The sequence below is a fragment of the Erpetoichthys calabaricus genome, chromosome 10, assembly GCF_900747795.2.
Source record: "Erpetoichthys calabaricus chromosome 10, fErpCal1.3, whole genome shotgun sequence".
Classification (NCBI taxonomy): domain Eukaryota; kingdom Metazoa; phylum Chordata; class Cladistia; order Polypteriformes; family Polypteridae; genus Erpetoichthys; species Erpetoichthys calabaricus.
The window spans coordinates 162,655,432-162,679,519 of record NC_041403.2 but is presented as its reverse complement, the minus strand read 5'-3'; the positions used below and the strand labels follow the sequence as shown (position 1 = coordinate 162,679,519).

Here is a 24,088-nt window from a genome sequence, read left to right as displayed (position 1 = left end):
AGCACCTGGACCAGGCCAAGGGTGCGCCCACGTAACACCTAGCTGCTGCAGATACAGGGTCATTTTCTGAGATTGGGACTGGACCGCGTTTCTGCCTGGGGGGTTGCCAACCAGGATCCCAAGCTGTTTCGTTGTGTGCGACAACGCGCTGTACCAGTGATTGCTCCCCAACCTGACCTAACCTGAAAATCAAATGTCAACATGCTACTTGTCAGATTTGAGCCCTTTGTGTAACTTTGTTGAGATCTCTGCTGAAACTCAAGAGGAGACCCTTGTGAGACCACCGGGGTATTTTTTTTCCTCAGGATATAAATGTGAGAAGCAGGAGACCAAAGACAATGTCTCCCTTTTATTTTTTTACTGATCACATTGTTCTCAAGGAAAAATCAAAAAGCTATTAAGGAGATCTCTTTTTTGATTATTCATTGTTATGAGAAAGTTATCATTTTACAATATCTCTTCATGGAACCATTTTGACTATTGATGGGCGGAGCCATTTAGTGATCTTCACGTCAGTCATTGCCAAGGCAACGTCCCACAATTCCCCAGCAGTGGGCTTGTGTGACATCATCGGCGTAACCCTATAAAGGGTCATATTATGCACAGATTTCTTATACATTGGATAAACTAAAAAGGGCGACTGTGCACTTGTTGGTGTTATTCGTTCCCGATTTTCTGAATTACGGTTTTGATTCTTCTGTATTGTTTGAGGCTTGGAAAAAGATCAGTTGGTGTATCTTCGGCAGAACAATAGGCAATAACTGGTCTCATCTTACTCTAACACTGATTTCACATAATATACCTGTTATGATTTGCATACATGTTTTGTACTTTTTATTATTTCATTATTATCAGTCTTAACCTATTGAATGTGGGATTTGCAATACCAAGGATTCTGAATTTGAAGTCTGTTTTGGTGTAACTGTGTTCTATCAAAAGTTCAATGCCATTCTGAGACTTGCTGTTTCACTTGATGACTTGGGAACAATTCCCAGAATTCTCGGCGATGTACAGTGCATCCGGAAAGTATTCACAGTGCATCACTTTTTCCACATTTTGTTATGTTACAGCCTTATTCCAAAATGGATTAAATTCATTTTTTTCCTCAGAATTCTACACACAACACCCCATAATGACAATGTGAAAAAAAGTTTACTTGAGGTTTTTGCAAATTTATTAAAAATAAGAAAACTGAGAAATCCCATATACATAAGTATTCACAGCCTTTGCTCAATACTTTGTCGATGCACCTTTGGCAGCAAATCCAGCCTCAAGTCTTGTTGAATATGATGTCACAAGCTTGGCACACCTATCCTTGGCCAGTTTCGCCCATTCCTCTTTGCAGCACCTCTCAAGCTCCACAAGGTTGGATGGGAAGCATCGGTGCACAGCCATTTTAAGATCTCTCCAGAGATGTTCAATAGGATTCAAGTCTGGGCTCTGGCTGGGCCACTCAAGGACATTCACAGAGTTGTCCTGAAGCCACTCCTTTGATATCTTGGCTGTGTGCTTAGGGTCGTTGTCCTGCTGAAAGATGAACCGTCGCCCCAGTCTGAGGCCAAGAGCGCTCTGGAGCAGGTTTTCATCCAGGATGTCTCTGTACATTGCTGCAGTCATCTTTCCCTTTATCCTGACTAGTCTCCCAGTCCCTGCCGCTGAAAAACATCCCCACAGCATGATGCTGCCACCACCATGCTTCACTGTAGGGATGGTGCCAGGTTTCCTCCAAACGTGACGCCTGGCATTCACACCAAAGAGTTCAATCTTTGTCTCATCAGACCAGAGAATTTTCTTTCTCATGGTCTGAGAGTCCTTCAGGTGCCTTTTGGCAAACTCCAGGCGGGCTGCCATGTGCCTTTTGCTAAGGTGTGGCTTCCGTCTGGCCACTCTACCATACAGGCCTGATTGGTGGATTGCTGCAGAGATGGTTGTCCTTCTAGAAGGTTCTCCTCTCTCCACAGAGGACCTCTGCAGCTCGGGTTCTTGGTCACCTTCCTGACTAAGGCCCTTCTCTCCCAATCGCTCAGTTTAGATGGCCGGCCAGCTCTAGGAAGAGTCCTGGTGGTTTCCAACTTCTTCCACTTATGGATGATGGAGGCCACTGTGCTCATTGGGACCTTCAAAGCAGCAGAAATTTTTCTGTAACCTTCCCCAGATTTGTGCCTTGAGACAATCCTGTCTCGGAGGTCTACAGACAATTCCTTTGACTTCATGCTTGGTTTGTGTTCTGACATGAACTGTGAACTGTGGGACCTTATATAGACAGGTGTGTGCCTTTCCAAATCATGTCCAGTCAGCTGAATTTACCACAGGTGGACTCCAATGAAGCTGCAGAAACATCTCAAGGATGATCAGGGGAAACAGGATGCACCTGAGCTCAATTTGGAGCTTCATGGCAAAGGCTGTGAATACTTATGGACATGTGCTTTCTCAGTTTTTTTATTTTTAATAAATTTGCAAAAATCTCAAGTAAACTTTTTTCACGTTGTCATTATGGGGTGTTGTGTGTAGAATTCTGAGGAAAAAAATGAATTTAATCCATTTTGGAATAAGGCTGTAACATAACAAAATGTGGAAATAGTGATGAGCTGTGAATACTTTCCAGATGCACTGTACTTGTTTGTGATGTCATTTGATATCTGATAGTCCTTTGGTATCTGAGCTATGATGGAGATCTCCTAATAGCTGTGCTGATCAAATCTTATTTTTATTACTCCTGGTTGACAAATCTTTGCTTTGAGTTTTTTCTTGATGGTGCTCAGGTTTTGATGAGTGATGGTTTTTGACTTTTGGTATTGACCTCGGCCTGTACCCGACCTCCGCATCTTCCAGTCATAATCATTATTTTTATTTACTTTCTCTACTGAGTCAGCATATTACCTCCAAACATTCGCAGTTGGAAAATTCATTAATGACACCTGCAAAAGTCGCTTGACGCATAAGTCACTGTTAAGTGGATGGGATAGCAAGACCCTTCAGTCAGTCTTGGTATGTCATTGCTCATAAGTAAGTAATTTCTCAGCAATTTTAGACATTATCAAAAGAACAGACAAATGCCACAAAGAGTTTTGGGGTTAGCTACCCCATATAATGTAAGCTGAGTTCGAAAATGCCAAAGATTCAAGCAGTTGTGTCCACACTGAGTTCAAAACAGACCTGATTTGCAGGAAACAAAAAGGCGGTTTTATGGTCTGGCAGAAGAAGTGAGGTCAGCAGAGTCGGTCTTGGAAATTAGGTCATCGAGGCCGGGGGCCAGAAGTGATGTCATCGGGAATTTCCCATAACTGGTCTACAGAGGAAAGAGAGAAGGGGTTGGTGCACTCCGCCACCCCCTGGTCTGGTGCGGAATTACCCTCATTCAAGCCCTTTAGCTGCCTCCCATGCCCTCGTGTGTGGCAACATCTTTACAATGACCACTCGGTCAGCCACTGAAATCTGACTCAGGTGAGAGGCTTCTTTTGTCCTGCGGTGGGCAGTGGGACACTAGAATCAGGGAGCCGATTTGCATCATGGCCCACTCAGTTCTGTAGCCCCTCGCAGTTGTCGCCACCACTCTTGTCGACATTGTTACTAATGGCACGATTACATAAAATAATGTATTTCTGCATAGAGTTTCCACGTCCTTGGGATAAGTGTCCCGTATAAGACTACATCTGCTTAGTCAGAGTGTGGCCACTTTAAAGCCTGAGCTGACATCTGGCACCCATTTTGTGGTCCTTCTCCTGTGTTAGAGTTTCTGACTTTTAATTATCGCTGCCACTCTTTAAACTTGGCTGTGGGATCCTCATTTAAAACTGACATAGCATGAAGCCGCTGGTTGTTGTCTTTTCAAACTTTTGCATTCTGATCCTGCCCTTTTATACTGTACATCAAAGAAGGTCCCAGATTATTTGCACAAGTCCATCAGTCAATTTTATGTAAAGAAATCAACTCGATATCAAGCAGCACAGTCTCACTAATGAAGAACAAAGATTTCCGTATGGGAAGACTTCCATATCTCTGACAGCCTTGGCTTTCTTCCAGCAGCACATACCCATGCCTATGCCCACACACTTCCTTTTTTCTGTGTGGTAGAATTTCAGCTTCTGCCTACAGGACATGCCACAAATGCAGATCACAGTGGGCAGATGTTCCTGTATATGAAGCAACGACCACAGCAATCCATGTGTTTTGTCAATTAACATAGATAAGCACTCTTGCTTGTCAGTAAGAAGACGGATTCACATCTCAGGTCTTTTCTACATGGAATTTGCATGTTCTCTGCAAGTATGCAGGGGTTTCCTCCCTCTGACCAAGGATATGCAGGTTAGGTGACTTAGCAATGGCTAATTTACCCTGTCCAGGGTTTGTTCCTGCTTTGTGCTCTATGATAGCTGGGATAGGCTTCAGATCCAAAGTGTGACCCTGATCTGGATTAAGTGGGTTAGAAAATGACATGAGATATATCTTCTTCTATAATACGTTACCGTGGCTGTTCGTTTGTCTGTCCAGGATTTTAAATCACCTGTAGCTCGCAAACCGTTTCACCTATTGACTTGAAATATGGTACACATATACTACGTGATGTCTACTATCCGATGTTGGGGTGATGAGTTTATTACTCTTTTTATTTTTATTTTATTTTATTGTAGAATCAACTCTCGGCAGCGCACTGCAGGGTGGCCATGCGGCGCATGCGTACGGGCGCCGTTCTCATTCTCTACCACCTTCGCTAATCATTCTTGAGGCAGATTGAAGTGCCAGATTAAGTGAAAAATTAAAGAAAATATACTAAGTAATTGCAACACAAAAACTAATTAATCAGGTTTAATGCGAAAGGATGCCGACGAAAGGAGAGGCAGTGGGCCGCTAGGGTGGAGTAAAGAAGAGCTGCTCAGGAAGCAACAAGTGCATCAACCTCTGAACAAACGAATGATAAACATACAGAGAAAGAGGATGAATACTATGAATGCTCAAATCAAGTGTATTCACTGCACGTTATCATGCAGTGCGCCGTTACTGGTATACTATATATCTCTCTATTATAATAAAAAAAACTTGGGTCGAGAGGTGATCTTCTCAGAAGTCACTTTGACATCCCGCAAGACAAAGCAGTGAGACAAAAGGACAGGTGCTGTACAAGCATTTAAAAGATCGACGCACAGTGAGACAAGAAGAACACACAGCTCGGTAGCAGCAAGCCAGCAGCTTATCCATCCACATCTCCTTAGCATGTGTTCGACCCCCCAACCCCAACCCACCCCCCCGCTTCACAACATGAGCGGCAGAGACGCGAAGTACGCCACATTGTGTGCAAGTGAAGCGAGCAGGGGGCTTTGCCCCCTAGTAAATCTATACTAATTAATAAAAGGCAAAGCCCTCACTGACTCACTGACTGACTGACTGACTGACTGACTGACTGACTGACTGACTCACTCATCACTAATTGTCCAACTTCCCGTGTAGGTGGAAGGCTAAAATTTGGCAGGCTGATTCCTTATAGCTTACTTACAAAAGTTAGGCAGGTTTCATTTCGAAATTCAACGCGTAATGGTCATAACTGGAACCTCTTTTTTGACAATATACTGTAATGGACGGCAGCTCGATGGCCGTGGGAGGCGGAGTTGAGTGTCACGTCATCACGCCTCCCACGTAATCACGTGAAAAGACTGTGAACGCAGTAGGGAGAAATGAAGGAAGAGCCGCAAACAGTGAAGAACAAAAAATTCATTAAACAATTGAGAAGGGAGCGAAACAATAAGAAGCGAGCGAGTGAAGCATACAAGCATCTTCATAAGGGAAACAAAGCACGGTGTAAAATGTAAGTTTAAATTAAGTTTATAGAAACGCTCCCGCTGCGGATTGCAATAACATATTCGCAAGATAAAACTTTAATGAGAAGACACGAGGTATAAACGAACCACACGCCGTAGCGCAACGTTAGGGGCAACAGTTCCAACCATTCTATGATCTGCTTCTCGCAACTGAAAGACGGCACATGGCGGATGTTAGCCGACTTGCTGACCGCAACGTTAGGGGCTTCAACTCCGGCGCTGACGATAGAGATTCGATTCCCGAGAGGGGATGCAGTGAGTGTGTATGCCTGAATTAGGGAGAAACACGTGTCGCATACTCTTTGCATTATTTGAAAGTAAACTATTAAAACCATTCTATGATCAGCTTCTGGGAACAGAAAGAGGGCACGTGGCGGATGTAAGGCGACTTCCTGACCAACCACAAGCGTAACCTGGCAGGTAACCACCCATACAGTCAGATTGTGATTCAGAAAACGATTGCCATGAATGTAATTAGCACAATCTACATACTGTCAAATAAACGAAACACACGCCGTAGCACGACAGCTGTGAAAAGCGAGGTTCACAAAAAAAACAGATCCTTAACAAATTGTTATTGGTATATTTTCGATCCATTTAAAAAGGTTTTCTTTTCTTCTTAAAAAATTAAAAGCAGTACTTCGCCGCAACGAAGCGCGAGAATTTGGCTATATATATCTGCTTCTCACAATTAAAAGAGGGCACGTGGCGGATTTTAGATGACTTCATGACCAAACATAAGTGTTACCTGCCAGGTAGGGTTACCACTTTTAATACAAAAAAATAAGGGACGCATACTGCAGCGGGTGCCACACCTCAGTGCCAACACTTTGCAGACTCTACTTAAAAGACCCGCCCTCCTCACTGGACAGTTAAAAAGACCAATCAAACTAACGATGACATCAAGTATTACCCAATCAAAAGTAGGAAAGGAGCCATCTTCATAAAATGTGTGTGGGATGATTTGCATGAGACGTTGCTTTAAAAAAAATGATAAAAAAAATACGGGACAAATCCCGTCCCGTATTGATTCAAAACGGGACGCGCAATTTCATTCTCAAATGCGGGACGAATCCGTATTTTAAAGGACGGGTGGCAACCCTACAGTGCCAGGTAACCACCCATACAATCAGATTGTGATTCAGACTAGGAATGCAATGAATGTAATTACCCCGATCTACATACAAGGCGAAACATTCAAAGATGATGGTTTGGGATAAGTACACCATAGAACATAAAAGAGCTTATGAAGCCTTGAACCGAAAAAAAGCAAGATCTCAGAGATCGTAAAAAAAAAAAAATAGGAGGTAATGTCGTTTTACTCGCTGTAGATTTTAGTCAAACATTACCAGTTATTCCACGAGGGAGACCAGCAGATGAACTCAACGCGTGTTTAAAAATCCATGCTTCTCCCACGCTCGGTTATATGTCGCGTGTTCTCGGGTAGGTACACCAAAAAATGTATACATTTAAGCATGTAATGGGCAAACAAAAATGAGGTATACCCGAAGGCACTGCAGTAGTACTTAATGTAACTTTACTTCTTAAATGTTAATGTTTTACTATTTAATAATTTATACTCTTCTTATATGTTGTTCAAATTCTTTTATCAAAATACCAGTGACAGCGCAATGCACGATAACATGGAGTAAATACACCATACGCATCCACCCACGGCCGCCCTGGTGTGCGCAGATAGGAGTTGATTCTACAATAAAATAAAATAAAGATAAAAAGAGTAATACAATCATCACCCATAAAGCGGATAGCAGACGTGACGTACTATATGTGTACCAGATTTCAAGTCAATAGGTGAAACGGTTTGCGAGCTACAGGTGATTTAAAATCCTGGACAGACAAACGAATAGCCACGGTAGCAAATTACAGAAGAAGATTTTACTGTTTAATAATTTATATTTATATGAAATGTGCTTCTTATATATTACTTCATATTCTCATATGATAATGATGTTAATGTTGTTTATATTGATTTCTATGTTATTGAAACTGCATGTATGTGTGTATATGTATATATATATATATATATATATATATATATATATATATATATATATATATATATATATATATATAATACTAGCAAAATACCCACGCTTCGCAGCGGAGAAGTAGTGTGTTAAAGAGGTTATTAAAAAGTAAAGGAAACATTTTAAAAATAACGTAACATGATTGTCAATGTAATTGTGTTGTCATTGTTATGAGTGTTGCTGTCATATATATATATATATATATATATATATATATATATACATCTATATATATAAAAATGGAATGGGTGGGTCGTCGGGTGGGCCTTTTTTTCATTCCGTCGTTTTTTCGACGTTTTGAAAATGTAGAATGATTATTTGATTTTTTTTGTTTTTATTTGATCGTGTCTATGTAGCCGCCGTCGTAATAAAGTATCGCTAAAATCGTCATTTATCGTAATTTATTTTTGACGTATAACGTCGCCGTCGTCGAGGTCAGTGATACCAGTGCAAAAAATCTGCTTACGGTTGAAAGACACGCCCTACTCACTGGACAGTTAAAAACACCAATCAAACTAACGATGACATCAAGTATTACCCAATCAAAAGTAGGAAAGGAGGCATCTTCATAAAATGCGTGTGGGATGATTTGCGTGAGACGCTGCTTTAAAAAAAAAATGATAAAAAAAATACGGGATAAATCCCGTCCAGTATTGATTCAAAACGGGACGCGCAATTTCATTCTCAAACGCAGCACGATTCCGTATTTTAAAGGACAGGTGGCAACCCTACAGTGCCAGGTAACCACCCATACAATCAGATTGTGATTCAGACTAGGAATGCAATGAATGTAATTACCCGATCTACATACAAGGCGAAAGTCTTGCAACATTCAAAGATGATGGTTTGGGATAAGTACACCATAGAACATAAAAGAGCTTATGAAGCCTTGAACCGAAAAAAGCAAGATCTCAGAGATCGTAAAAAAAAAAAAAATAGGAGGTAATGTCGTTTTACTCGCTGTAGATTTTAGTCAAACATTACCAGTTATTCCACGAGGGAGACCAGCAGATGAACTCAACGCGTGTTTAAAATCCATGCTTCTCCCACGCTCGGTTATATGTCGCGTGTTCTCGGGTAGGTACACCAAAAAATGTATACATTTAAGCATGTAATGGGCAAACAAAAAATGAGGTATACCCGAAGGCACTGCAGTAGTACTTAATGTAACTTTACTTCTTAAATGTTAATGTTTTACTATTTAATAATTTATACTCTTCTTATATGTTGTTCAAATTCTTTTATCAAAATACCAGTGACAGCGCAATGCACGATAACATGGAGTAAATACACCATACGCATCCACCCACGGCCGCCCTGGTGTGCGCAGATAGGAGTTGATTCTACAATAAAATAAAATAAAGATAAAAAGAGTAATACAATCATCACCCATAAAGCGGATAGCAGACGTGACGTACTATATGTGTACCAGATTTCAAGTCAATAGGTGAAACGGTTTGCGAGCTACAGGTGATTTAAAATCCTGGACAGACAAACGAATAGCCACGGTAGCAAATTACAGAAGAAGATTTTACTGTTTAATAATTTATATTTATATGAAATGTGCTTCTTATATATTACTTCATATTCTCATATGATAATGATGTTAATGTTGTTTATATTGATTTCTATGTTATTGAAACTGCATGTATGTGTGTATATATATATATATATATATATATATATATATATATATATATATATATATATATATATATATATATAATACTAGCAAAATACCCACGCTTCGCAGCGGAGAAGTAGTGTGTTAAAGAGGTTATTAAAAAGTAAAGGAAACATTTTAAAAATAACGTAACATGATTGTCAATGTAATTGTGTTGTCATTGTTATGAGTGTTGCTGTCATACATATATATATATATATATATATATATATATATATATATATATATATATATATATATATATACACACATCTATATATATAAAAATGGAATGGGTGGGTCGTCGGGTGGGCCTTTTTTTCATTCCGTCGTTTTTTTCGACGTTTTGAAAATGTAGAATGATTATTTGATTTTTTTGTTTTTATTTGATCGTTTCTATGTAGCCGCCGTCGTAATAAAGTATCGCTAAAATCGTCATTTATCGTAATTTATTTTTGACGTATAACGTCGCCGTCGTCGAGGTCAGTGATACCAGTGCAAAAAATCTGCTTACGGTTGAAAGACACGCCCTACTCACTGGACAGTTAAAAACACCAATCAAACTAACGATGACATCAAGTATTACCCAATCAAAAGTAGGAAAGGAGGCATCTTCATAAAATGCGTGTGGGATGATTTGCGTGAGACGCTGCTTTAAAAAAAAAATGATAAAAAAAATACGGGATAAATCCCGTCCAGTATTGATTCAAAACGGGACGCGCAATTTCATTCTCAAACGCAGCACGATTGCCGGATTTTAAAGGACAGGTGGCAACCCTACAGTGCCAGGTAACCACCCATACAATCAGATTGTGATTCAGACTAGGAATGCAATGAATGTAATTACCCGATCTACATACAAGGCGAAAGTCTTGCAACATTCAAAGATGATGGTTTGGGATAAGTACACCATAGAACATAAAAGAGCTTATGAAGCCTTGAACCGAAAAAAGCAAGATCTCAGAGATCGTAAAAAAAAAAAAATAGGAGGTAATGTCGTTTTACTCGCTGTAGATTTTAGTCAAACATTACCAGTTATTCCACGAGGGAGACCAGCAGATGAACTCAACGCGTGTTTAAAATCCATGCTTCTCCCACGCTCGGTTATATGTCGCGTGTTCTCGGGTAGGTACACCAAAAAATGTATACATTTAAGCATGTAATGGGCAAACAAAAAATGAGGTATACCCGAAGGCACTGCAGTAGTACTTAATGTAACTTTACTTCTTAAATGTTAATGTTTTACTATTTAATAATTTATACTCTTCTTATATGTTGTTCAAATTCTTTTATCAAAATACCAGTGACAGCGCAATGCACGATAACATGGAGTAAATACACCATACGCATCCACCCACGGCCGCCCTGGTGTGCGCAGATAGGAGTTGATTCTACAATAAAATAAAATAAAGATAAAAAGAGTAATACAATCATCACCCATAAAGCGGATAGCAGACGTGACGTACTATATGTGTACCAGATTTCAAGTCAATAGGTGAAACGGTTTTGCGAGCTACAGGTGATTTAAAATCCTGGACAGACAAACGAATAGCCACGGTAGCAAATTACAGAAGAAGATTTTACTGTTTAATAATTTATATTTATATGAAATGTGCTTCTTATATATTACTTCATATTCTCATATGATAATGATGTTAATGTTGTTTATATTGATTTCTATGTTATTGAAACTGCATGTATGTGTGTATATGTATATATATATATATATATATATATATATATATATATATATATATATATAATACTAGCAAAATACCCACGCTTCGCAGCGGAGAAGTAGTGTGTTAAAGAGGTTATTAAAAAGTAAAGGAAACATTTTAAAAATAACGTAACATGATTGTCAATGTAATTGTGTTGTCATTGTTATGAGTGTTGCTGTCATACATATATATATATATATATATATATATACATACATATATATAATATATGTGTGTATATATATATATATATATATACACACATCTATATATATAAAAATGGAATGGGTGGGTCGTCGGGTGGGCCTTTTTTTCATTCCGTCGTTTTTTCGACGTTTTGAAAATGTAGAATGATTATTTGATTTTTTTGTTTTTATTTGATCATTTCTATGTAGCCGCCGTCGTAATAAAGTATCGCTAAAATCGTCATTTATCGTAATTTATTTTTGACGTATAACGTCGCCGTCGTCGAGGTCAGTGATACCAGTGCAAAAAATCTGCTTACGGTTGAAAGACACGCCCTACTCACTGGACAGTTAAAAACACCAATCAAACTAACGATGACATCAAGTATTACCCAACCAAAAGTAGGAAAGGAGGCATCTTCATAAAATGCGTGTGGGATGATTTGCATGAGACGCTGCTTTAAAAAAAAAATGATAAAAAAAATACGGGATTAATCCCGTCCAGTATTGATTCAAAACGGGACGTGCAATTTCATTCTCAAACGCAGCACGATTCCGTATTTTAAAGGACGGGTGGCAACCTTACAGTGCCAGGTAACCACCCATACAATCACATTGTGATTCAGACTAGGAATGCAATGAATGTAATTACCCCGATCTACATACAAGGCGAAAGTCTTGCAACATTCAAAGATGATGGTTTGGGATAAGTACACCATACAACATAAAAGAGCATATGAAGCCTTGAACCGAAAAAAGCAACATCTCAGAGATCGTAAAAAAAAAAATAGGAGCTAATGTCGTTTTACTCGCTGTAGATTTTAGTCAAACATTACCAGTTATTCCACGAGGGAGACCAGCAGATCAACTCAACGCGTGTTTAAAATCCATGCTTCTCCCACGCTCGGTTATATGTCGCGTGTTCTCGGGTAGGTGCACCAAAAAATGTATACATTTAAGCATGTAATGGGCAAACAAAAAATGAGGTATACCCGAAGGCACAGCAGTAGTACTTAATGTAACTTTACTTCTTAAATGTTAATGTTTTACTGTTTAATAATTTATACGCTTCTTATATGTTGTTCAAATTCTTTTATCAAAATACCAGTGACAGCGCAATGCACGATAACATCGAGTAAATACACCATACGCATCCACCCACGGCCGCCCTGGTGTGCGCAGATAGGAGTTGATTGTACAATAAAATAAAATAAAGATAAAAAGAGTAATACAATCATCACCCATAAAGCGGATAGCAGACGTGACGTACTATATGTGTACCAGATTTCAAGTCAATAGGTGAAACGGTTTGCAAGCTACAGGTGATTTAAAATCCTGGACAGACACACAAATTGCCACGGTAGCAAATTACAGAAGAAGATTTTACTGTTTAATAATTTATATTTATATGAAATGTGCTTCTTATATATTACTTCATATTCTCATATGATAATGATGTTAATGTTTATATTGATTTCTGTGTTATTAAAACTGCATGTATGTGTGTATATGTGTATATATATATATATATATATATATATACTAGCAATATACCCGCGCTTCGCAGCGGAGAAGTAGTGTGTTAAAGAGGTTATGAAAAAAAAAGGAAACATTTTAAAAATAACGTAATATGATTGTCAATGAAAGCCCGTTTCACTCAGTAAGTCTTATGTGTGTGTTTATGTATGTGTGTATATATATGTACATGTGTATATGTAGATATGTATATATATGTATATGTATATAAATGTTTATGTGTGTGTGTATATTATATATATAATATATATATATATATATATATATATATATATATATATAAAAGACAGCAACAGTTATAACAATGACAACACAATTACATTGACAATCATGTTACGTTATTTTTAAAATGTTTCCTTTTTTTTTCATAACCTCTTTAACACACTACTTTCTCCGCTGCGAAGCGTGGGTATTTTGCTATATATATATATATATATATATATATATATATATATATATATATATATATATATATATATATACGAGCTGTATATACCCGGCGTTGCCCGGGGCAGAAGTAACCTAATCGGTCAAACACTTACATATATACCAAAGTAAACCTAATCGGTCAAACACTTACATATATAAAAAAAAGCGAACCTAATCGGATAAACAGCTTCATATATACAGAATCGAACCTAATCGGACAAACAGCTAATCCTATATACATAAGCAAACCTAATTGGTCAAACAGTTACATAAATACAAAAGCAAACCTAATCGATGAAACAGCTTCATATATACAGAAGTGAATGTAATTGGTCAAACAGTTATGCATGTGCAGAATAATTTTAAAAAGATTATGCGTGTTAACAATCATTAAAAAGAAAAGATTGAGGAACTCTTCTTCTATATGTGATGAAGCTGGATGAAGCTGACTTGACGAAGACGTAGGTGGCATAGATTGGTTTTTCTAAAACAGAAGAAAAAAATGAGTATCTATTATTATTTTAAATTACAATGAAAATGAGAACCTTGATTAGAGATAGATTATCCGTATTAAAATATGTGCATGAATAAACTTTTGCTAACTCTCTACCAAAAGTTTATTCATACAAATTGGCATGGGATAGCTTTGTGAAAAAGTAAAAATTAGATAAAAATAAATTGAGAATGCGTACTTCGATTTGACTGAGATTATCTGTAATGATGAAAAAAAAGTTTAGTATGTTTTTTTTTTCCATACGGGAAGGATGTAAAACCTTACATAGGCACCCTTCAGCCCGTACTGAACGGTAGTGTCAGATTCTTACTGACTAAAAAACACCCTTTTTATTCCACAGCTACCCCCAAAAACCACTATTAGGCATTACTTTGGGGTGGCAGTAGTTTAGTTATGAAACAGCTGGGTCCTGAAAAAAATCTGTTTTATTAGTGGCTTCATCACATATAGAAGAACAGTTCCTCAATCTTTTCTTTTTAATGATTGTTAACACGCATAATGTTTGTAAAATCATTCTGCACATGCATAACTGTTTGACCAATTACGTTCACTTCTGTATATATGAAGCTGTTTGATCGATTAGGTTTGCTTTTGTATTTATGTAACTGTTTGACCAATTAGGTTTGCTTATGTATATAGATTAGCTGTTTGTCCGATTAGGTTCGCTTCTGTATATATGAAGCTGTTTGTCCGATTAGGTTCGGTTTTTTTATATATGTAACTGTTTGACCGATTAGGTTTACTTTGGTATATATGTAAGTGTTTGACCGATTAGGTTACTTCTGCCCCGGGCAACGCCGGGTATATACAGCTCGTATATATATATATACACATATATATACACACATATATATATATATATATATACACATATATATATATATACACATATTTACATATATATATAATGACAACACAATTACATTGACAATCATGTTACGTTATTTTTAAAATGTTTCCTTTACTTTTTAATAACCTCTTTAACACACTACTTCTCCGCTGCGAAGCCCGGGAATTTTGCTAGTATATGTATATATACATCAAACACATTTTGGTCATAACGGGGCATAAAATTTATTATACAAAGGTATGTTATCCAGGTTCTTTCTTCAAGCATTGATATACTGTAAATACAAGTACAAATGAATATTGCTTCAGTGGAATTGTACAATGTGTGACCCTGCACTCTGACCCCCAAAGGTCATGCAAAACAACAGTTTCCCCCTGGAGATAAATATCCATCAATCCATCCATTTTCCATCCCGCTGAATCCGAACACAGGGTCACGGGGGTCTGCTGGAGCCAATCCCAGCCAACACAGGGCACAAGGCAGGAACCAGTCCCGGGCAGGGTGCCAAGGAGATAAATATGGTATATAAAAAAAAAAACAAAATGAGTATATCGAAATGAATATTAACATTATGTTTTCTAATGATAGATCCCAGTGGAAGAATGTAAAGCAAAAACAGTAAAGGTCCCGGTACTGAGCCTTGCGGGACACCATATTTAATTTCTCTGTATAATGATGGAGTACTGTCAGCACATTTCTGTACATATTGGAATCTATTTGATAAATAAGAACTAAGCCAGGCAAGGACAGTGCCTGCAAGCCCAACATTATTTTCTAGCCTATGCAGTAAAATAGAATGGCCAGTGGTGTCAAATGCTGCACTTAAGTCTAAAAGATTGGAATTTTTCAAATGAATTGTGATCCATTAGATATGACTGAAGCTGATTTGAGATTACTTTTTCTAGTATTTTAGAGAGAAAGGGTCAATTTGAAATGGGTCTGTAGTTATTAAGTATGTGTGGGTCTAGGTCTGACATTTTAAGTAATAATTTGATGACTGACACTTTTAGTACATCAGGTACTGTGCCATGCAATAATGAACTATTAATAATGTTAAGAATAGGTGCTGCAAGAACATCCATTGCGCTTTTTACTAGTTTTGTTGGCACTGGATCTAGGAAACAAGTAGTGGGTTTCATTTTAGAAATTAAACTCAAGACTTCCTGCTTTGTTACAGGGTTAACATTTCTAAAGTGTTGAATGCAATGTGAGACAGGGATTGCAAGGCTAGTATGCGGTTTGTACTGTGATGCTGAGATCTGGGATCTTATATTTTTAATTTTCTCATTAATGAAGTTCAAAAAGTCTGTGCTGCTAACATCTGTTGCTATTCTGCACTGGAGATCTGAATTCCCTTTTGCTAATTTAACCACTGTTCTAAACAATACCCAAGGATGTTTTATTATTGCTGTCTATTATTTTAGAATAGTAGTCTGAGCGAGCTTTAAAGAGAGCTTTTTTATATTTTTTAACACTCTCTGTCCATGCAATCTGAAAGACCTGCAGCTTTTTTGTTCTCCAACTGCGTTCCAGTTTTGACACTCTAATTTAAGAGCTTGAGTGTTTTCATTAAACCAGGGTGAGTTTCTATGTGCTTTGTTTACTTTTGTTTTAGGGGGAGCCACTGCATCCACAGCATCTCTCAATGCCACATTATAATGTGATGTTAACTGATCTAAATGGTTTTCCACAATTACACTTGACTTACTCAAAGTATCAATATATTTTGAGGCAGAAATACAATCTAGATGTCACACTGTCTTTGTTTTAATCTGTGAGTGTATTGGTAAGGACAGAACCAAATCAAACGCAATTAAGTAGTGATCGGAAATAACTTCATTTAATGGAATAATGTTTAAATTTTGAATTTCAACTTTGTAAGTTATAATAAAATCTAATGTGTGGTTATTAGTATGAGTTGGACCTTTGACAATCTGACAAAATCGTACTGAATTTAAGAAGTAAGTAAAACATTTACTAAAAGTGTCAGTTTCCACATCAATGTGTACATTAAAATTTTCCTTCAGCATTATGTGATCATAATTCATAGCCAAATCACATAAAAGGCTGCCAAATTTAGTCATAAACAATGAACATGGCCCTGGTGGTCTGTAGACTAGCACTAGAATTGTGCTGGAATCTGTTTTAAAACTGGCCATCTGTTTAGAGCCGCGGACCCACTATATCACAATGCCCCATAACAGGGATTATGGGTAACAGCTTCAGGAAAGTAACAGGTGGGATTAACAACAGCCTGTGATTTAAGATCACACGAGTGTGGCCTGGATGGTGCTCTAATCAGTCAGCCAGGCAGTTTTGCTGCCATATTTTGAGATAATATAAAAGATCCCCTCCAGTTAGGATGATGACCATCTCTTTTGAAAAATCCAGAGCCTTTCCCAAAAATCCTCCCAACTGTTCACAAAGGCTATGCTTTTATTTGCACACCAGGTTTCTAGCCAGCAGTGAGGGGAACGCAATCTGCCATAAATCACATCTCCTTTATATAATCTTGGTAAGTGGCCAGATACAACTAAATTCCAACATTTTCTTTTAGATTTAGTGCATAGAGAGATGAAGTTCCCCTTTAATACTTCAGATTTCTGTAAATAAATATCATGAGTGACAACATGCAGCAAAACTGCCCCAGGTTACACAGTTCTATATTTGTTTTGCGGGGATTTCAAGTGCTCCTCATTGCACACCAGGTTTCTAGCCAGCTGTGAGGGGAAAGCAATCTGCCATAAATCACAGGTTACACAGTTCTATATTTGTTTTGCGGGGATTTCAAGTGCTCCTCATTTACACACCAGGTTACACAGTTCTACTGCCCCAGGTTACACAGTTCTATATTTGTTTTGCGGGGATTTCAAGTGCTCCTCATTGCACACCAGGTTTCTAGCCAGCAGTGAGGGGAACGCAATCTGCCATAAATCACATCTCCTTTATATAATCTTGGTAAGTGGCCAGATACAACTAAATTCCAACATTTTCTTTTAGATTTAGTGCATAGAGAGATGAAGTTCCCCTTTAATACTTCAGATTTCTGTAAATAAATATCATGAGTGACGACATGCAGCAAAACTGCCCCAGGTTACACAGTTCTATATTTGTTTTGCGGGGATTTCAAGTGCTCCTCATTTACAGTAGGAGGTGTTGCTTTAAGACAGCTGAAAATGGAAACAAATGAAAATGAGGCTTCTCAAGGGAGTAGCTTTCCGGTGTTAGTGTGATTGGACCCTTTCTCACATTTGTTTATCCAGTTGACAGCATTAATCTTTTAATTTGGGCGTTAACTTGCTTGCATTTATTCCATTTGATGCGTATTTTTAAACATTTTATTTTTAAGTTCAACATTTTCTGATTATGATAAAAAATAAAAATGGGATTAGGAGTCTACTATATAACAAAACTCTAAGGTCTGCCCTCTCGTTTTCCGGGGGAAGTGTTGCTGTAGACATGTCCTCTCCCCTGTCCTTCCATCAGAAGGGCGTCCTGACCAGGTATCTATCTATCTATCTATCTATCTATCTATCTATCTATCTATCTATCTATCTATCTATCTATCTATCTATCTATCTATCTATCTATCTATCTATCTATCTATCTATCTATCTAAAAACCCAAATCAGACCAAATGAGTACTAGATGGATGATGTTGCTGGAATTAGACAGAGGGGTAGCAATAATGGTAGCATTTGCTGTATATGTGACTCTGGTTCGCTCCAACTATCGTCACCCACTCACTCAAAATAGACAATAGTACAGTAAAGCGAGACAGTGACATTAAAAGGAGTTCATCAAGAACACCTATCTATTTATCATGCCAACTAAACTTATCTATCTATCTATCTATCTATCTATCTATCTATCTATCTATCTATCTATCTATCTATCTATCTATCTATCTATCTATCTATCTATCTATCTATCTATCTATTGTCAAGGAAAAATTAACTGCTTGCAAGCTACTTAGGGATAATAGCTGACAAAGCCGTTTTGCTCTAACTGCAGGTTATTCATGCAGGCGTCTGTCATAAGACGGTGCAGTAAGCTGACCCAGGAAAATTTCCAGTTTCTTTAGGAACGCGTCTATTTGACACAGGAAAGATGACCTTTCTTTCTTTAGGGTCTGTCTGACAAGTGAAAAAAATAAGAACAGATGGCCTATTAGCGTAATAAAATAAAATGCTTAAATAAATTATATTATGCTTTTTTATTAAGTAAGGGGAAGGGGGAGGAAGAAGAAATTATATAGTGTCTTTTGTCTATCTATCTATCTATCTATCTATCTATCTATCTATCTATCTATCTATCTATCTATCTATCTATCTATCTATCTATCTATCTATCTATCTATCTATCATAAAATCAGACACCAACTTATACGCCCATTGACAAATATAACAATTTTTTTTTTTTACATCTTCTTGCTTCTGTTCCAGCAGCGTAGTTACAAGTTTCTTTCACAACTTCAACAATGTTTAATTTAAAACCAGCTTCATATTTTCTTTTAATCAAATGCTCCATTGTAGATGAGGGGTGCTCTTACGATAAAGGTATATGATGATGTGAGATGCAAAAAACACAAAACAGTGCAAACGTCGCTTAGGAATAGTTTGGGTATTACCGTGTGGTCATGTAGGCACAATGGGCGTTAGCATATCATAATCTCTTGGACCAATAGCGTGAGTTTTCCACATTCAACTTATACGAGCGACATTATTAAATACAGGAAATTATACAGTAAAATCAAGCCCCGACTCATGCGCGAGTAGAACTTAACTGTGAGTATAAATGGTATCTATCTATCTATCTATCTATCTATCTATCTATCTATCTATCTATCTATCTATCTATCTATCTATCTATCTATCTATCTATCTATCTATCTATCTATCTATCTATCTAAGTAATATCTGCAAATGAGTGAATTTTTGACCTGCACGCAAACAGTGGCGCTGTAATTCTTCTTTGTTTTCTTTGGCAGGCAATCAGAATTCGAGCAGAGAAGATGCCAAAGATAAACTTTCATTTATCCCACACATATCTGTGGCCGTCTGCATCTGCGTGATTCTGGCTGGAGTCCTAATCCATTATTGTTTCTTAAGAGCTCAGGGTAAGAGAAAACTACTCTCTTTGACATTTGGGTGTGAATGATGCCTACAAAACAGCACACATACAGTATAGAGACACTAACCAGCCACAACATTTAAAGCACTGCTAGGTGTCAATGTGATATATTTCTTTTCTTTTCTTTTCCTTATTTTTAATAAATTTGTAAAAATACTTCAAATCCAGTTTTTGCTTTGATATTCTAGATCAGGGGTGGGCAAATTCATTCCTGGAAGGCCGCAGTGGCTGCAGGTTTTTGTTCCAACCCAATTGCTTAATAAGAAGCACTTATTGCTCTAGAAACACTTCTGCTTCATTTTAGTTATCTCCCTCATTAAGATTTTGAACCCTTATTGCTTATTTAAGTCTTAAAGAGCTGCATTCTTGGTTTTTAATTGCTCCTTATTAGCAATAAGATGCAAATGACAAAAGAAACCAGCAGTTATCCATTTTGCTTGTTACCCTTTACACCTGTGTGTATTTATCGTGCACTATTTGGTTTAATTAAATACTTGGAAGGAAAGAGAAGAGAAAAAAGTGAAGGATTGAGAATTACCCATCGGTTTTACACTTCAAAGTATTTGGATGATATCCTTAGAATGGAAAAAAAATCTAGGATATGAGAATGACTTGACATAGCAGATTTAAAGCACTAACAGGCCATGAAATGTAATTATTGGCAAGGATTGTTTTCTAATTAAGCAACTGGGTTGGAACAAAAACCCGCAGCCACTGCGGCCCTCCAGGAATGAATTTGCCCACCCCTGTTCTAGGGTATCAAATCCCACTAGATGAGAGGAAAAAATTGAATGATTTTAGCACAAGGCTGTGACATAACAAAATGTGAAAAACTGACGGGGTCTGAATACTTCATTTATGCACTGTTCAAAAAAAATAGTTGGCTCAGCATTCATTTTTGAAAACCTTAACGCGTTTTCAAACTGCATTTCGTTAAACTAACAAACACGTGAATGATGATTACGACTGTGTGCTCAGCAGACATATATATTGAGTTGTTTATGTGTAAAATGATGTAGCTGTTAACATTTATTTTTTAATTAATTCATTTATTTTCTTCTTCCCTTTCAGGAAAGAACATCTCCACTCGCTACAGGTACTTTGACTGTGTGCTACTCAAGTGATGATGTGCTGTTGTTTATGACATTGCGGGACATGTACCCCATTACATATTACTGTATGTCATCTCCCCACCTATATAAGATGGCGGTGCACAGCTTTGGGCACTCTAATCCTAAATGTTATTATATGGGTTATCTATAGAAGCTGCTTGCCAAGTGACTGAACTAATCGCAGTCGATTGATGTCCACCTCAGGTAGTCTTGTTGGGAGTAGTTGGTAAAATCTAATTGGCAAAAACCAACAGTGGGAATTAATGTTTATTATCTTCCAATGTTATAAGAGATCTAACTTTTGTAATGCTCCTTATCTGCATTTGCCGCTGCTATAATCAAAGCAAACTCCTTTTTTGTGGATTTAGTTTTACTTTGTGATCGACAGCTTGCTTCTCTATGGTTATTATCTAGAGCTGCACATATGGTTATTATAAATCAATTGCTTTCAGATAACCTGCAGAAAGTTTTATGGATACTTCTAAATTAAACCTGTCACGGTGTTAATGATGTGATTTCTCATCTCACACAGACGGTATTGTCTGAGGACACAGTCAGACATCAACTTGAGGTATGGTGTGGGTAATCAGCTTTACGAGTTTTCTTAGATGGACGTGGCTTGCTTGCTTGCTCTTACAGAGATTATTAACAGACATTCAAGCTCCAGTTGGCAAAGGCAGCTTTGAAAGACCTCACCATCACTGTAGGTGGAAGGCCATCCCTTCTTAGCATTTTACAACTTTGTTCACATGTATCCTCCACCCACATTTATTACCTTTATGTCTTTATTGGGCTGCCCTTGCCAAACGGCTGCCAAGAGGCAGTCACCCTGGAGCAGAATTTTAATCACAATAGACAAACACCACTGCTTGTTCCTCCTGTTAGCCGACACTACTTTGCGCACCTTCTAACCCTCTTTCTACTCTTACAGCTATGCTTCTAGGACTCAACATAACTTCCTCGAATAATTAAAAAGCAAATCCAACAGTAGTGGACATCATCATGGCCGGCTCCTGTGCATTCATCACTCAAGGGGAATTTTTCCAAGACCTCAATGGCCTCATTTGCCACTGTATATTCCGAATTATTCCGTGTTAAGAGCTGGCGAGGGGATCTGTTAGGCTAATTGAAGGGAGAGTTGGGATAGTTTGAGAAGGGTCTGTGTTGATTTTGTGGGGAATTCCAAATGTCCTAATATTTCAATGGCAGAATGAATATTTTTAAAAGGTTTCGAGGGCCCGTTCCAACATTTCATTGACTGGTATGTTACAGTTTAGTAGACCCATCTTTGCCTGCTCTGTATCTCTTCCCTGTGGTTTCATAGGCCTCCTTTGCCATTGCATGATTTAACTTCCTTCCAACTCTCACCATGGAGAAACCCTCTAGGTGACGGCTTATGCCATCTATGCCGTCCCATAAGAGGGAAAAATCGAACAAAGAGATCTCCTTAATATCTTTTTGGTTTCTCTTCGACAATAATGAGATCAGAAAGAAGTTAAATGGAGACACTGTTTTTCGTCCCCAGCTTCTTTCTCCTGTAGTAGTAGGGTGTTGTACCCTGTTAGCCATTATGGATGCACTGAGAAGTCAAGCAAAATGACCCCCTTAATTGGCCAACTGAACAGATCACAATAGGCAAGCTAACAAGGCCACTCAGGCCCCTTCTGTAATTACATCTTGCCTGAAGAAATGGTGTGAGTGGCCTCGAATGCTTGCCTATTGTGATCTGTTCAGTTATATTTTGCTCCTGAATACTTTACCCCGGTATTCTCACAAGGGTCTCCTCTTGAGTTTCTGTGGAAATTTCAGCAAAATCACACAAGAGAGTCAGATTTTCCAATTAGCATCTTGACTCTTTTTCAGTTTTAAAGTATTTGTATTATGTGCTTAGTAATATACAATGAAATGTATGAACGGTACTAATAAAACACTTTACTAGGATTGCAAAACTGTAATCCTTGCAATTGAATAATTGCTCTAATTTATATTGCTGTGCTCCAGTTAGATCAGACTCATTCTGGAAGAAAAGGCAACCAGTGTGGCATAGTGGTCTTAAAATCCTGAGGAATCTGAGGTTGTGGATTGAGGTAGAGGAATCCTGAGGTTGTGCGTCAAAATCCCACTTCTGACACCACTGTGTGACCAAGAGAAAGTTGCATAATCTGCCTGTGCTACATCTGGAAAAACAAAAGAAATGGAACAGGTCATGCCTGAAATGTTGTAAGACACCTCGGATAAAAGCACCAGTCTAATAATAATGAAGTCCTAAAAGAGATGAAAACAAGACTAGGGAATGATCTTACAAAATATACCAGGCTTTACAAACCAAATTCTCAATTTGGACACCTTTCACATCAGTCGTGCCTCATGTCTCCTTTCCGTCTTATGGCCATTTCTCTTAAGGAATGTTGTAACGGCCGACCCCTCACCCAGACCACCAACTACACAACCAAGACCACGCAAAGCCGTACCCCTTACAAGCAGTCCATTCCCCAATCTATGATTAAACAGGCAATGCAAGTCAGAATGTAAAATTAAGTGCAGATATATTATAAAGTAATAAGCAATATATATATATATATATATATATATATATATATATATATATATATACTAGCAAAATACCCGCGCTTCGCAGCGGAGAAGTAGTGTGTTAAAGAGGTTATGAACCCGCTGAATCTGAACACAGGGTCACGGGGGTCAGCTGGAGCCAATCCCAGCCAACACAGGGCACAAGGCAGGAACCAATCCCGGGCAGGGTGCCAACCCACCGCAGATATATATATATATATATATATATATATATATATATATATATATATATATACTAGCAAAATACCCGCGCTTCGCAGCGGAGAAGAAGTGTGTTAAAGAGGTAATGAAAAAGAAAAGGAAACATTTTAAAAATAACGTAACATGATTGTCAATGTAATTGTGTTGTTATTGTTATGAGTGTTGCTGTCATATATATATATAATATATACACACACACACACATAAACATATATATACATACACATATCTACATATATATATATATATATATATATATATGTGTCTGTGTGTGTATATATCTACATATAT

The 24,088-nt window shown here is 37.8% G+C and overlaps 2 protein-coding genes across 2 annotated transcripts in view; both read left to right on the top strand.

Annotated features, from left to right (window-relative positions):
* Positions 1-24,088, top strand: part of LOC114658479 (signal-regulatory protein beta-1-like) — a 239,528-nt gene that overhangs the window by 131,875 nt on the left and 83,565 nt on the right. The gene's annotated exons all lie outside the window — the stretch shown is intronic.
* Positions 1-24,088, top strand: part of LOC114659716 (signal-regulatory protein delta-like) — a 40,925-nt gene that overhangs the window by 8,869 nt on the left and 7,968 nt on the right. The window contains exons 3-5 of the mRNA XM_028812342.2: positions 19,750-19,878; positions 20,964-20,988; positions 21,537-21,575. Of these exons, the coding sequence (XP_028668175.1) occupies positions 19,750-19,878; positions 20,964-20,988; positions 21,537-21,575 (193 nt within the window). The remainder of the gene's footprint in view (positions 1-19,749; positions 19,879-20,963; positions 20,989-21,536; positions 21,576-24,088) is intronic.